Source organism: Rhyacophila brunnea, unplaced genomic scaffold, assembly GCF_057557595.1.
Source record: "Rhyacophila brunnea isolate RB1 unplaced genomic scaffold, BYU_Rbru_1.0 scaffold_24, whole genome shotgun sequence".
In the NCBI taxonomy this organism is placed as follows: Eukaryota; Metazoa; Arthropoda; class Insecta; order Trichoptera; family Rhyacophilidae; genus Rhyacophila; species Rhyacophila brunnea.
In genome coordinates, this window is record NW_028232904.1 from 9,599,956 (window position 1) to 9,614,426 (window position 14,471).

At 34.8% G+C, this 14,471-nt stretch overlaps 1 protein-coding gene across 1 annotated transcript; it reads right to left on the minus strand.

Annotated features, from left to right (window-relative positions):
* Positions 1-98: 98 nt before the first annotated feature.
* Positions 99-12,063, minus strand: LOC147069010 (uncharacterized). The gene is made up of 7 exons (XM_085951649.1): positions 11,757-12,063; positions 9,346-9,446; positions 7,848-8,073; positions 6,857-6,982; positions 3,613-3,869; positions 2,590-2,650; positions 99-476 (listed from the first exon to the last, which is right to left on the minus strand). The coding sequence occupies exons 1-7, from the start codon at positions 11,808-11,810 to the stop codon at positions 201-203; spliced, it is 1,101 nt and encodes a 366-aa protein (XP_085807775.1). The 5' UTR covers positions 11,811-12,063; the 3' UTR covers positions 99-200.
* Between the last annotated feature and the right edge of the window lie 2,408 nt (positions 12,064-14,471).

Here is a 14,471-nt window from a genome sequence, read left to right on the forward strand (position 1 = left end):
GCTATTTCTACAAATTAAAATATCTATTTATTTCGCTTACATGTGACACAAAAAGGGTACAATTCTTTACACACATTAACATTAAAATCATAACGTAGTAAAAATGTGAAATGTATCTGTATTAAATTTTTAATATAACAAAAAAATATGAAGAATTGTGAAAAGGAACATTTAAACATAAAAATAAGATGACTTTATATTCAAGATTGCAATTCTTCTTTTAATTCGTAAACGCCAGATATAGCCTCTTGCATAATGACATCAATTTTATCCTTCGCTGTTTGAAGTGAGTGGTTGTCTTTGATAAGTTTCAACTTGTCTTCAAACTGCTGCACATATGGTTTCCTCTCCTCCCCAGCCAATATGTCTTTGAATCCTGATAAACCACAATTGAGCCAATCTATATGTATTGATCCCAATTTGATTCTCTTTGCATTATTTCCACGTGGTAAGTCGTCAGGCTTACCAGAAGAGGGCTAGGAAAAAAACAATTTTAAATTAGTATACAGTAAAAAAAACCCTTAACCACTTGACTGTTTATCCCGAGTGTGACTCAGGCGCGGATTTGCTTTGCACACTGACTAGCCCGAGTCTCACTCGATCGTTTTTTTTCTTAACTTGACAGGAATGTTTATCACAAGCTACATTCGGGAAGATCGTATTTCAACTTGTCACAGTATATTATTTGTTTTGACTGGTATTTGAGTGATATATGAGCCATATGACATAATAAAAGCTTTATTTACTGCCGGGCAGAGCAGGCCTGTGTATATTAGTATATTACGATTAGTCAATGACTTCATTGTTCATTGATAGTTATTTTTGCGTTAGGTATGTCGCATGTTATTGTAATTTGAATTTAGTTACTTTTGAGCACATTTTAGAAGTAAGTTCGTAAAAAATAAGTATATATTATTCATACTTATTAGCTTCATTTTAGTTACCAACCAATACCATCTACGGCGAATAAAGAAAGGCCTACTAGACGTGCAAAGTATGCTGCTCACATATGAATGAAAACGACAAACGAATACGGAAGGAGACGAGATTGTGATGTAGGGTTGTGTATTGAATTTTTCAAAATTTACCATACCAAAAAAACATAAACCATAAACCTACATATCTGTTGTGATAAAATGTAAAAAAACATGTAAACAATTTAAAATAAAACGTTAAAAGAAAATTTGACATTTTTCATAAAATTTTAAATATTGTAAAAAAGTGTTAATTTAATGTGAAAAAAAGTAAAACAAACGTAAAAATAAAATTATTAATAAATTGTTTAAAAAATGTTTAAAAAAATATCTGACAATTTTTAGACACTCTTTCTCACCAAAATCTAACTGGGAAGTGGTTAATATGAACATGGTTAATTCGAAATTCACCGTAAATCAAATTATTTTCTAAAATTCATTTTAAACTAATACTGTGTGGCCAAGATGCTGATCAAAAGGTATGCCAACTTTGAGGCAGTTGAAAAATTTGCCGAGTCATATGGAGGACGGAATAATTCCGATCCCTCTTTAGATTCATCACTTTCAACTCCTAAATCCTCTGTTCCGGCAGAGTTTCAGTACACGGGTACAGAGGACACGTCATCAAAGATAAATGACGGCAGAGCAAGTCAAGATTCAGTTCAAGATTGACAAGGAAGTGTGGCACTAAAATGGCTGCATATACATGGCGGGTGGAGATGGGGTAACTCAAATCATTCTCGAATTATGGTACATCGGCCAATCACTACATTAGATTTTTCATTTCATTTACATAACATGGGGTTTCTATCTCTTGGACACCTCTGCAATCGATAGCAAATTCGGCATAAGTCCAGTGCGTAACACAATGACCTTTCAACCGGTGGCCTCAATTTCGAGTCTCGGTGAAGTTACAATGCTTTTATACGATTTTCTCAAAGCCCGGGTGTTTTGGCATTTTAGTCTTCTATAACTAAATACACTAATGTTTCACTACAATGCTGTCATTGGGCCATAACAAAATAAAATCAATTCATGTTTCAAGTGGTAAAAACGAATTCTGTTTCAATTCCGAGTATGTGACGACATTCCCAATATATTGCACCTTGAGTGTAAAACCAAGGCATCTGCAAAAGACATATTTTGGATATATGTATTAGGGTTTGAAGTCTTCGTTTTGTTAGGAGAAATAGAGTTTCTAAAAAAAACCATAATATTTGGTTTATATCTACAGTTACTTCACTTTTACATTATCAAATTCACGACTTATGCAGTTGTTTTGCATTTAATCTCGAAATTGAAAAATTTGCAGATGCCTTGGTTTTACACACTCACGGTGCGATATGTCGTTGTGTGTTCAACATATTTGTATCTTTAAAATAATTGATTTACCCCCCGTTTCCTGTTTAAGGTTAAGCAGGACGTCCAAAGACGTCATTTATGTATGAGCGGCGTTCCGTTCACGGAAAAGTTCGCGTCTTAAGACGCCATTGGCAACCATCCGGTTAAAAAGAATACTTATAATATTATATACTGATAATTGTTACTCAATTGTCAATCTTTCAATATTTAAATCTCTTATTTTAACATAAAGAAATAGATTAATTATTTTTACCTCTGCAGCATCAGATACATTTACGGCAGCGTCATCCTCTTGAGAATGCTGAGTATTTACTCTGGAAATCCCGGAAAAAGATAATTAATTCAAAATATGTACAGTAAGTATCAAAGCCGACGAAGCCAGAAAAGTTTAAACCGAATTGGAAATTATCAATTTGAGGGTAAAAATGTTATGATGCATTTAGTCTGGATTAACACTTTTAATGCCAGGCATGTTAATTAGACAACCGATTGAGCTGTCTTATAGTGATATCAGCAATAGCACACGATATCGCCTGAAGCACCACAAGTTCAAACTTCAGGTGAAACACGGGCAACAACTCAAAGATTCATCATTTAGATAGGTAACTGTTTAGCACACAGAATATGTCCGTAACATATTGGAATTATTTCGGATAACGGAAATGGTGTTATATAGTTGAAATAGACCTGCTGGGTTTCCAATATAAGCAGGCATCGGAATAAATATGTTAATTTTCTAAATGCCGTATTCAAATATGCGACTCAATAATCTATCACAGGGGTTCACAAACTTTTTCGTCAAAGGGACAATTTTGAAATCAAAAATATTTGGCGGGCCGCTCTTTCTTTTGTAAATATTTTGTAAAAAACATAAATACAAAAATATTTCATTGTGTAAACTTATACTTATTTCAATTTTTTCACCATGTGATTTATGCAATTATTTGTTTGAAACTAAATCCTACAATCTAGGCTCAAATTGTGTTTGTGTTAATACGCAAGATAGATGCGATATAGTTATCTGTCAATTTTGATTTATTAATGCTCAATTTAGAAAATGTTTTTTCACAAATTTAAAACAAGTGTCTGACCATTCATTCTTGCCAGAGGATATTTAATTTGAAATGTAATTTTTAATATTCGATATGAAGAATAAAAAATAATACAGATTTAAATTAAATCTGGCAGGACACATCAAAGAGTCACGCGGGACCCACTTTGTGAACCCCTGATCTATCATATTATTATCACACATAACACTATCTAATATACTCACATATTTTCCCTCTGCAATTTGTACAATTCCTTCTTCCACTGCCACTCTTCCTTCATCATAGACAACTTCACAATCCTCTCCTCCTTCATTTCCTCCAGCTGCCTCTGTCTGTACTCGGCGATATATTTTAATTTCAACTGACGTTCGAGGATGACACTCTTCAAAGTCTCCATGTGAATATCATAGTTCATTTTTAACTTTTTCCTGTGCAATTCCAACTCGAACAATTTCTTATCCATCTTATTGTTTGCAGCACTCTGAAATTCAAGACAAAAAACATACATCTATTATCTGTGTGGCAACCGATGAGTCCTGCGGGAACCAATCATTGATTGTCAGTATAGATCCGCGAGATAGAAGTATCGATCTCAAAATATTATTCAATTATTCTTATGTACATTTTCACCGACTGTCAGCGGTATCAATTATCGCTTACTCAATGAGAAACACTAATGGCAAAAATAATATTGTTTATTACATACATTTCCTTAAGGTTGTACATCAGTTGAGGCACGGTCTAAAAAGATCGTGGCTAGGCGATGCGCGAATTGCGGGTCGCGGATGCAAATGACGCATGCCAAACGAAATATAATTTGTCATATAAATCCAACATACGTCCATTTTATGTTCTGTTTATTGTTCTATTAGTAACAATAATAATATATTCATTGACATGTTTTCTTTTTAAAGCAAATGGGTAACGTTTTTAGTCATCTTTACACGATTTAAGAATTATTACGCCCGTCGCCATCACGAAACAAAGTGACGTGTTTCCAGCTCGACGTTTTCTCTCAGAATGCGAGCGAGTCCAAAATTTCGTCGCGCCTATAGTTGAAAATTATTTGCCGTTTCACTGATGTATCACCTTAACCCTCTGTTACTTAGTGATTTCACTGAGAAACTACCCACTATTATTTTTGTGCTGCAACAGATTTCTACCCAAATCATTATACCAATGTTAGATATTTTGAGTGCTGTCACATGAAGAGATTTCAAGCAAAGATTATACTATATTTAAAACATCATAATATGTCTGGTAAGTCTTTCTAAGTATTGTTTATATTATGTAGTTGTAAACATAATTCATTAAAAGTCCATTCAATTCAACATGTTAAATTACATACATTTAGTTGCTACTTTCTATGCGTTAAATATATGTTTTTTTGTTCTAGTTGCCCAGTCGTTAATACGTATAACCACCTTAATAACTGAACTACAGTCGAGCTCGGTTCTTACGATCACGGACATAGCGAGATCTCGGATGTAACGAGGAAACATTCGTGCACATTTTAGTTTCTGATTTTCTCCATACATTTATTCACTTTTATGTCGAGCTCCTTATCGGATATACCGAGCTAAAATATCGTCAAAAATTTTCTTAAAACTGTTAATGTGTCAATTGTTTAAAAATATTTCAACCCTAAGCAAAAAAATCCGACTGGACAGGATGCCGCCGGGGTCGGATTGCGTTTATGACACTAGTTAAGTGTCTAAGTACGTACGTAATTGGTTGCTTCGCCGACAATATTGAAAAAGTATCCACGCATATGGTTGAAATTCCATGTTAAAAATCCAAGGTTTGTGAAGTCGGTAGGTACCAACCAGCGTTCATTACAATATACAACTTATTTTGTAGTTTATGGATCCTATGCTTATTTCGGGGAAAAATTCTAATTGTGTATTTTTGTTTGAATTGCGATTTTTTGTGTTATGTGACCTATTCTCTAATATAACGAATAACGCTTATAACGAGCAAATTCAGTCGGTCCCATCTTCCTCGTAATAACCAAGATCGACTGTATATGTAAATATTTTTTTATTTATAATAAATACATGTTATTATGAAACTGTTTTTAACGTTTACTTCATTAATTTAAGGTCTTGGGCCGCAAAGGGTTAACATGCATTTCTTCAATACTCAATAAAGTAAGTTGACCGAAATTCATGAGATATTCAGTGTCAGCATTATTCAATTGTGATGGCTTCAATAAATAGCCATTAAACATTAATAACAATTAAATGGAAATGTCACTGTATCACTGTGCCTCGGGCTAAATATCTCTCTCATTTTTATCTTTTATTCATGGCCCTCACAAGGGGGGGGCTGACAGGGCTCTTGCCTGGGGGCCCGGGCTCAGGAAGGACCCGGCGTGATGAGTCGACCAGATAAGTGAGATAAACATAGATCACAAATTTGCTCAAAAAAGTATTTAAAATAAAAAGGTACAATGATCTTAATAATTAAAAATATTTGGTTGTACAATGCAATTTTAACTTTATTTTAATGGATGTACATATTAAAAATACAAAAAATCGCTAAAAATACACCATAATTTTACCACGTACACGATTTGCAAAATGCTACTTCAGCGCGCCACACTGCCTTTATCCTTAGCGAAAGGTAAGGGGGCCCGCCAAACATTTTAGCCTGGGGGCCCGCTTCAGGATGTGGGGGCCATGCTTGTATTACTATATTGTGTATAACTGTCACCACTGTACCTATGTAAACTGTACGTGTCAATCCGTAATTAAACCAGTCTTCATACTTCGCTCTTCACAACACTCATCACTCATCATCGTTCAGCATCATCACAAACACGCAACAAATCCCAAATCTGTTTGGGCCAATTAATGCCCATCAAAGACTAAAATGAAATAAATAAGACAAAGGTATACTCTATAATTGGATCCCGTGCATGCAATGGCATGTGTTCATAACCTATGAGTCGATTGACATATTGGGTATAGTTGAGACAAAATTTACAAGCAACTTTATGACGTATTTACGGGCAGATGTACTAAGCATAAAAGGCCGGTGGCTACCATTTGCAGGACCTGTGGGTCTATTCTATACTTATCGAACACTAAATTGATAAATAGTATCAAACTTAGGGTAGGTTTGTATCAAAATATTAGCACTTATTGTAACAATTACACGAAGCTGGTTTTTATTGTTGCAATAAGTGCGATATTTTAACAGCAGCAAGATAGGTGCTGTTAAAATATATCACTTATTGCAACAATAAAAACCAACTTAGTGTAATTGTTACAATAAGTGCTAATATTTTGATACACACCTACCCTAAGTTTGATAATATTTATCACTTTAGCGGTCGATAAGCATAGAATAGACCCACAGGAGGAGTCGGCAAAAAGTGAGAACCCCGGTGAATGACAAGAGATTCTCGCAGATCCCATGCGGTATCCAATCCACTTAAGAAGCAGCAGTGTACGCTTTACTAACCTTGTTGATCCTATGTGTGTTATTGTTGCGGACACGGGCCAGGCGGGCCTCTTGTGTCTGGAGTCGCTCTTCTGCCTCGAGTTGAGTCGAGAGTTTGAGTGCTGTATCGAGATCGAGTATTTCCATCTTAAAATAATGAGAGACATTCAAAGAATATTGACAATGACAAGAGGAATATTTTCGTACTACAAAAAAATGTTTCTGGTAGCCATGAAGAAATCAAAATTCAATAACGCATACAATGGAGCATCTATGAAGGTTGCGTTACCAAGAGAACCTCCTTCTACCTGCGTTTCTGTGGACTTCTACCTTTACATGCATTACTGAGGTGAGGAGTAACTTTTTAAAGTAGGTAGGCTATAAACATTATAGTGAATAGATAAAATACATACATACATCAATCCTAAGTGTGAGGCCTCAGTGCCAGCGTTCGGCGCAGCGTTGAGCGTTGTGCACAACTCAAACGTATAACCGTATAAATGTATAAACAAAAAAAAGACATTGTCTACGAACATTTTCACACACGGTTATACGTTAAGAGTTGCGCAAAACGCTCAACGCTGCGCCGAACGCTGCCACTCAGGACGTACACTAAGAGGATCGTGTGGGCCTTCACAAAGTGGAAGATAAAGTTACCAGATTTTTATTTTTACAAGATATAGATGTTAGCCACTTGATCAACCTATAAAGTCCACACTCTGGGCCCAAACACACATTGAAAAACGACATATAGAGAAATACGACTATCATACCGAATGAAAAAATATTGATACTGCTTTGATAGCCTTATTTTTTTTTTTTTACCATATTCGATCTAAGATCAAATGGGTCGCCAGAGAATAGAGGTTGTTAGCCAATTGCTGAACGTATTAGGTCCATACTCTGGGTCTAAACATACAAAGAAAAACAACATATGAATTTTTGCCGGGACTGTACATGGGAACCATGACATTATTAGTTACTAATCATGATTGTCACCAAACTAACTCACAGTTTCATTGGTGGTGTTACTTTCATTGGGAGGCATCTCGTCATCGTCAGCGTCCGTGAGGTCCACTTGCTCCGCCTTGAGGATCAGCTGATCGGGATTGCGGGCACCGCTGGGGCGTTTGAATCCATTGAAATTTATGTATTTCTTTGTGGCTCCGTTTTTCAAAAGGGACCATTGGGCTTTCAAATCCCCCAAGGAGCGCTTCGTCAAATTGATCGTGTTGAATCTATGAAATGGATTCAAGGTTCAGCGTTAGACAATCGAGACAATAATGTAGCAATCATAGAATTGATTCATATAATAGAAAATGAAGGCCAGTTGCCCTGGACCAAGGTTCTGAAGCCGGGCTTTTTTATTATTTTATGACCCAATCCAAACGACATAAAATCGTGCTGACGGACTTCAAATATAGTAGAACCTCGAGTCGTCTACGTATACAAATATATCAAGAAGACTAGATGAAAGAATTTGTGAGTATGTTGAAATAAGTCTTCTTCTATAGAGATGTAGCCAAAATTAATGAAATCGAAGCAAAGAAAAGGACCTCTGGTCTACTGATTAAGTTAGCTACAAGTGACGGCATTGCAGGTTTACTTGAAGGTAACTTCACACTTCTACTAAGACATTCCACCAGTGGCGAAAGGTAAACTGCTGAGATCTGATATAAATTATGCATAATAAACATTGCCAGTCATACTTCTTTGTTTTCATTGAACTAAAAATACAATTTGCAGGTGGTTTTTAAAATCCAATCAAACCCTGCCTAAAGCAAACCATAATAGATTAAAAATATTCTTTTATCTACAAAGTACTTGAAATTATACATGATTTAATGGCTTAATTTTAGATATTTTATGGATAAATGAATATTTTTTGACTATTAACTACTATGGCTTCAGTGACGTCCCGTAGGGGTAGGCAGATTGAGCATCGCTTGGGGGCAGCAGTTACTCGAATGTATTTTTTGTCGGATTTGCGATGTCTAGTTTACTTCTGTTGCCCTTTGACGTCCTTGGTGACCAGAAACGACACGCACACAGATGATAAAAAATACTGTATAATAAATGGAGCGGCATTTTGACGCCGCCCAGGGGTAGAATTTTGTCTAGGGACGTCACTGTCACATGGATGTAATTGGATTGGGCAAGGTTTAATTGAATTGTAAAAATTAACAAACACTATCTACACATTGTAGTCTTATTTCAATGAAAACAAAAATATGTTTGACTGACAAAGTTTAGTGTGCACTATTTATATCGGATCTTAACAGCCTACCTCCGCCCTTTGCTAATGCAATCTACTATATTTTCAGATTCACGCAATTAATTAATTACACAAACGATTATATGTGCAGATATTGCTTAAACAAGTCTTGAACATGTAAATTCATAATATTGGATGGTGTGTAATTAAATTCGACTTCAATTTGGCATTTCAGACATCCCACATGTAGCTGCGGAAACATACTATAATATATTATAATGCAAAACAGCATTACCTTGCATGGGTAATTGTCCACGCACGTTCTTTCAGAACATGTCCGCTTGACAAATTTTCTATAATCCTTAATTGCTCCTTCATGGATTCAAGCAGCAGTTTCTGAAACATACAACAGAAACACAGGCTTTATGTTGTTAATCTTGAAGCAAATAAATGAGAAATATTTTGTTGATTTACATCCTGAATATATAATCTTATATTAAACCCTTAGAATACCACAGATTCGATATGAGCCGTTGAAAACTAAAGTGGTGTAAAGTCACTTTTTGCACATTTTGAGTTTACACCATAAATCGAAAGATTGAGCATCATTCTGTCTTGTACAAAAGCGTTGTAAGTGTAGTTCAATTATTCTCCTTAGATCGCAGTAACAGTCTAAAAGTGGCCAACCGAACAGCTACAGCGTTTTACGGAGTAGTGGTGTGTGTCACTTGTTGGTGATATCGCTGTCAGATGCGTCGTATTTCACCATCCTTTTATTAACTCCCTGAACACAGGAAGTACAATCCGAAGACATTGGTCCCCTTGAATACGCCGCAAAAGTTGACGAGTGATTAGCTTTAACCGTAAATACTTAATTTCTTTAATAATCATGTTTATTCAGTTTTTTATTCTTAATAAATTTATGAAAACATTTTAGTCATATTTATTCAATGCTCATTCTCTGAGGTGCTAATCTTGAAGGTAGGTTTAGACACATACAAAATGGTGTAAGTCATTGAAATAAAATATTTGAGATAAAACGTTGAAAGCTGAAATGGTGTAATACATTTTGACAGTAAATAAATGATACATTTTCCAATGAATTCAGGTAAAAATAGCGACTATTGGTTAAAGATGCTTTTAATGAGTAGATTGTGCAAAGGGCATCAAAGTTTCTATATTACACCAAGCTTTACAGAGCTTCTACTAAAACCCCGATTTCTGGAAATCACCCTTTTTTGACTTACACCACTTCAACTTTCAAAGGCTCATATATCAGCTTTGCGTACTTTGGTAAAAATACCACGAGGCAATGATTCGGCTTTTTTTGAGTGGTACTTACATGGCAGTGCGCATGCGCAGTAAGACGATATTGGCGAACTTGTCTAAAGAAATACGAACTACGCACAGTATATTTTGACGTTTACCGAGTATCTACGAACCTGTCCGATTTGTCTGCTGAACCTGTCAAATAGCATCATACAATGACAACAACGAGTCTTGCTTACGCTTGAAGAATAAGATTAGTGAGACATTCACCATTTTTACATTTTAAAATACACACTATTGGTGCATGGATTTACTGGCACCAATGTTGTGTAAATTCAACTATCGTGATAATAACTGTTCACACGTAAAAGTACTGATTGTCTCTCCAATCTCATTCTTCAAGCATAAGTGAGACGAGTTGTTGTCATTGTACGATGCTATTTGACAGATTCGTACAGGTTCGTAGATAATCAGTAAACATGAAAATATTCTGTGCGGTGTAGTTTGTATTTCTTCCGGCAGGTTCGCCACTATCAGTCCTACTGCGCATGCGCACTGCCATGCAAGTACCAATCATTGCATGAACATTCAGAAGCTTCTGAATTTTTTTGATCCATGCATGCAACCTTGCAACTTGCACGATAATACATGTTCACAGGTGGATTTTTTGTTATGACAGCGATAATACGTACTATCAGCAGTAAACCCATAAATAGTATCAAACTTAGGGTAGGTTTGTATCAAAATATTAGCACTTATTGTAACAATTACACGAAGCCGGTTTTTATTGTTGCAATAAGTGCGATATTTTAACAGCAGCAAGATAGGTGCTGTTAAAATATAGCACTTATTGCAACAATAAAAACCGGCTTCGTGTAATTGTTACAATAAGTGCTAATATTTTGATACAAACCTACCCTAAGTTTGATAATATTTTTCACTTTATCACTTTAGCGGTCGATAAGCATAGAATAGACCCAATGGACGTGTAAACGGGGTATTATTATTACCTATTGATGTCACCTGTTGTCACAATCACAATGAATTCAAAGGTTTACGATTGGACAATCGTATGAACAGTAAAGCCGCGTTGACACGGTCCAAGTACGATCCAAGTAGACTTGGATAGGAATAATTAGTATGAAGATGTCTCATCCAAGTGACAGCTTCATACTATTTATTCCTATCCAAGTTAACTTGGATGAGTAGGACGCGGTCCAAGTAGATTGGATAGGAATAATTAGTATGAAGATGTCACATACGAGTGCACTTGGATAGGAATACATAGTATGAAGCTGTCACTTGGATGAGACATCTTCATACTAATTATTCCTATCCAAGTAGACTTGGATCGTACTTGGACCGTGTCAACGCGGCTTAAGAGCTTTGGATACATCGCAAATACAATTTCATAGTTTAAATAAAAAAATATCTCACTTTTTCGGCAATTTCCCATTGAGGAAACTTCCTTGATTTTTTCTTTGAATCCATATTGTCAGTAGAGGTTAATAAATACGTTTCAAGGATATACTACAAGTCGTTTACAGTGTAATTTATCGAACTATTTCCCGTATGAAGTCCGAATTTAGTATTGTTTATATCACGAAAATGTAGTGTCGTAATTCTTATAAACAAACATTCATTTATTTACGGACATTTTAACATTTTTCTTATTCAAACGGAGCGAAGCCATGAACCAAGCAAAAACAACCGTCAATACAGCTATGATACAACTTATGAATACAACAATACAACTCTCGTTCATTGCCATGTTTTAAAAAATGTTATCCACCATGGCGCCAAAATATAAATAATGATGGCAACACAGACTATTAATAAAAATAAAATAGTGACATGATAGTGACAAAAATATTTTATAATTGAGTGACGTATATGCCATTGTATTTATAATATATTTTTTTTTAATATTATTAACATGGACAATATTAAATTTGACTAGCTGAGCCAGCTGGCTCTCGCCAGTCTGTCTCGCTAGGTCTTGCAGACCGCTTTTAATCATATTGACTTGGTGTTGGATTCTAATATAATAATTGTAAAGTGTGTATAGACGGCGCCATAGTTTTCCCTTCGGGATGGATTTTCATTCACATCAGACAATTGAAAATTTATCTGATTTGTCAGTTTTCGATCTGCATGTCGTCACTGCCAATACAAATTTGGAGTCATATGCGTAGTCTATTCTGGAGTCTGGCCTTCTCAATATCGTCTGACACCATTTCAGGCTGCTAAGCTTAGCAGAACAGCTGGCAATCGCCGATTGCTACCACTGTCATTTTAATTTTAATACAATATATTATGTGTAGGTATGTGCATTTAAATATGATAAATAATTATACATCTCAATCGTGATTATCATAAATAGCGATCCAATATAACGCGAATATTAATCTCTTTCGGTCCCATTTACATAATAGAAAAAGGTTAGCAGCATAAAAAATAAATTTAAACATTATTTTGTTTCATTTTCTATAAAAAATAAATGGTTGGAGCCATAGAATAATATTTTAAAAATCATATTTTGTTTTAAAAATTAACTTTAAACAATATAGTTTCCCGGTGCGGGACATTCATAGCGAGACAAATGTTGATAAATAATGAAGTAATACATATTATATCTGATAAGAATAGGAATTTATAAGACTTAAAGATGTGGAATCAGTGGATTGATACAGGTTGATGACGATAATGACGATATGAATATGTAGATAAATATAATATTACCGATTTTCATAAATAAATACAGCAATTTATATGACAGAAAGGAGTAGAATCAAGCTAGGGAGGTCTTTATTAAGCAGTGGATTGGTTTAGGTCGATGATGATGATGATGACGATATGAATATGTAGATAAATATAATTTCATATGACAGAAAGGAGTAGAATCAGGTTAGGGAGGTCTTTATTTAGCAGTGGATTGGTTCAGGTCGATGATGATGATAATGATAATGACGATACAAATATGTAGATAAATATAATATCACCGATTTTGATAAATACAGCAATTCATATGACAGAAAGGAGTAGAATCAGGCTAGGGAGGTCTTTATTAAGCAGTGTATTGGTTCAGGTCGATGTGATGATGATGATGATGATGACGATATGAATATGTAGATAAATATAATATAACCGATTTTGATAAATACAGAAATTCATATGACAAAAAGGAGTAGAATCAGTCTATGGAGGTCTTTATTAAGCAGATGATTGATCCTGGTTAATGATGATGATGATGACATTATGAATATATAGATAAATATAATATCACCGATTTTGATAAATACACCAATTCATATGACAGAAAGGAGTAGATTCGGGCTACGGACGCCATTATCCAACAATGAATTGGTTCAAGTCGATGATGATAAGATGGATAGAAATATGTATAATATCACAAATTCGTTGAACTAATAGTAGTAGAATCAGGTTGCGGAATCTTCATCCAGCAGTGGATTGATCCTGGTTGATGATGATGATGATTATGATGACGATATGAATATGTAGATAAATAACATTAGAAATTCAATACTGTCAAGAATACAATCAACGTAGAGAGGCCTTCATCCAGCAGTGGATTTATTGATGCTCGTGATAATAATGGCATTATATATAGATAGGTAGATAATAATATAATATCACTAATTTTGGTAAATATAACAATTCATGTGTAAGTAAGGACTCGAATAAGGCTGAGGAGGCCTTCATCCAGCAGTGGATAGGTCAAGATTGATGATGATAGGGACGATAAAAATAGGTAGATATTATACAATATCATACATCTTGATGACTATAACAATTCGTATTAATTTCTTTCATTGTTTGCAATGGCAACTTTGTTAATTTAATATGACTATATTGTGATCTATGGAAATTAGTAGCCTAGGTAATTATTCAATAAAAAAAATAGTGCGTAACAGCCACAAAAAAGTATTTAAAAAATCAAATTTGGAATATCATGTTATCTATGAAATGGCGGACAGTGGCGCACGCTCCTGTCAAAAGATATTATACGTAGTGAATTGTACCAGGATTATGGTTTTTTCACCGGAAAAAAGTGCGCCAATGCCTACATTACGATATTTGAATAAAAATAATCGAATTCGTTTGTCAAATAAAGGATTAGAAGGTCTTAAG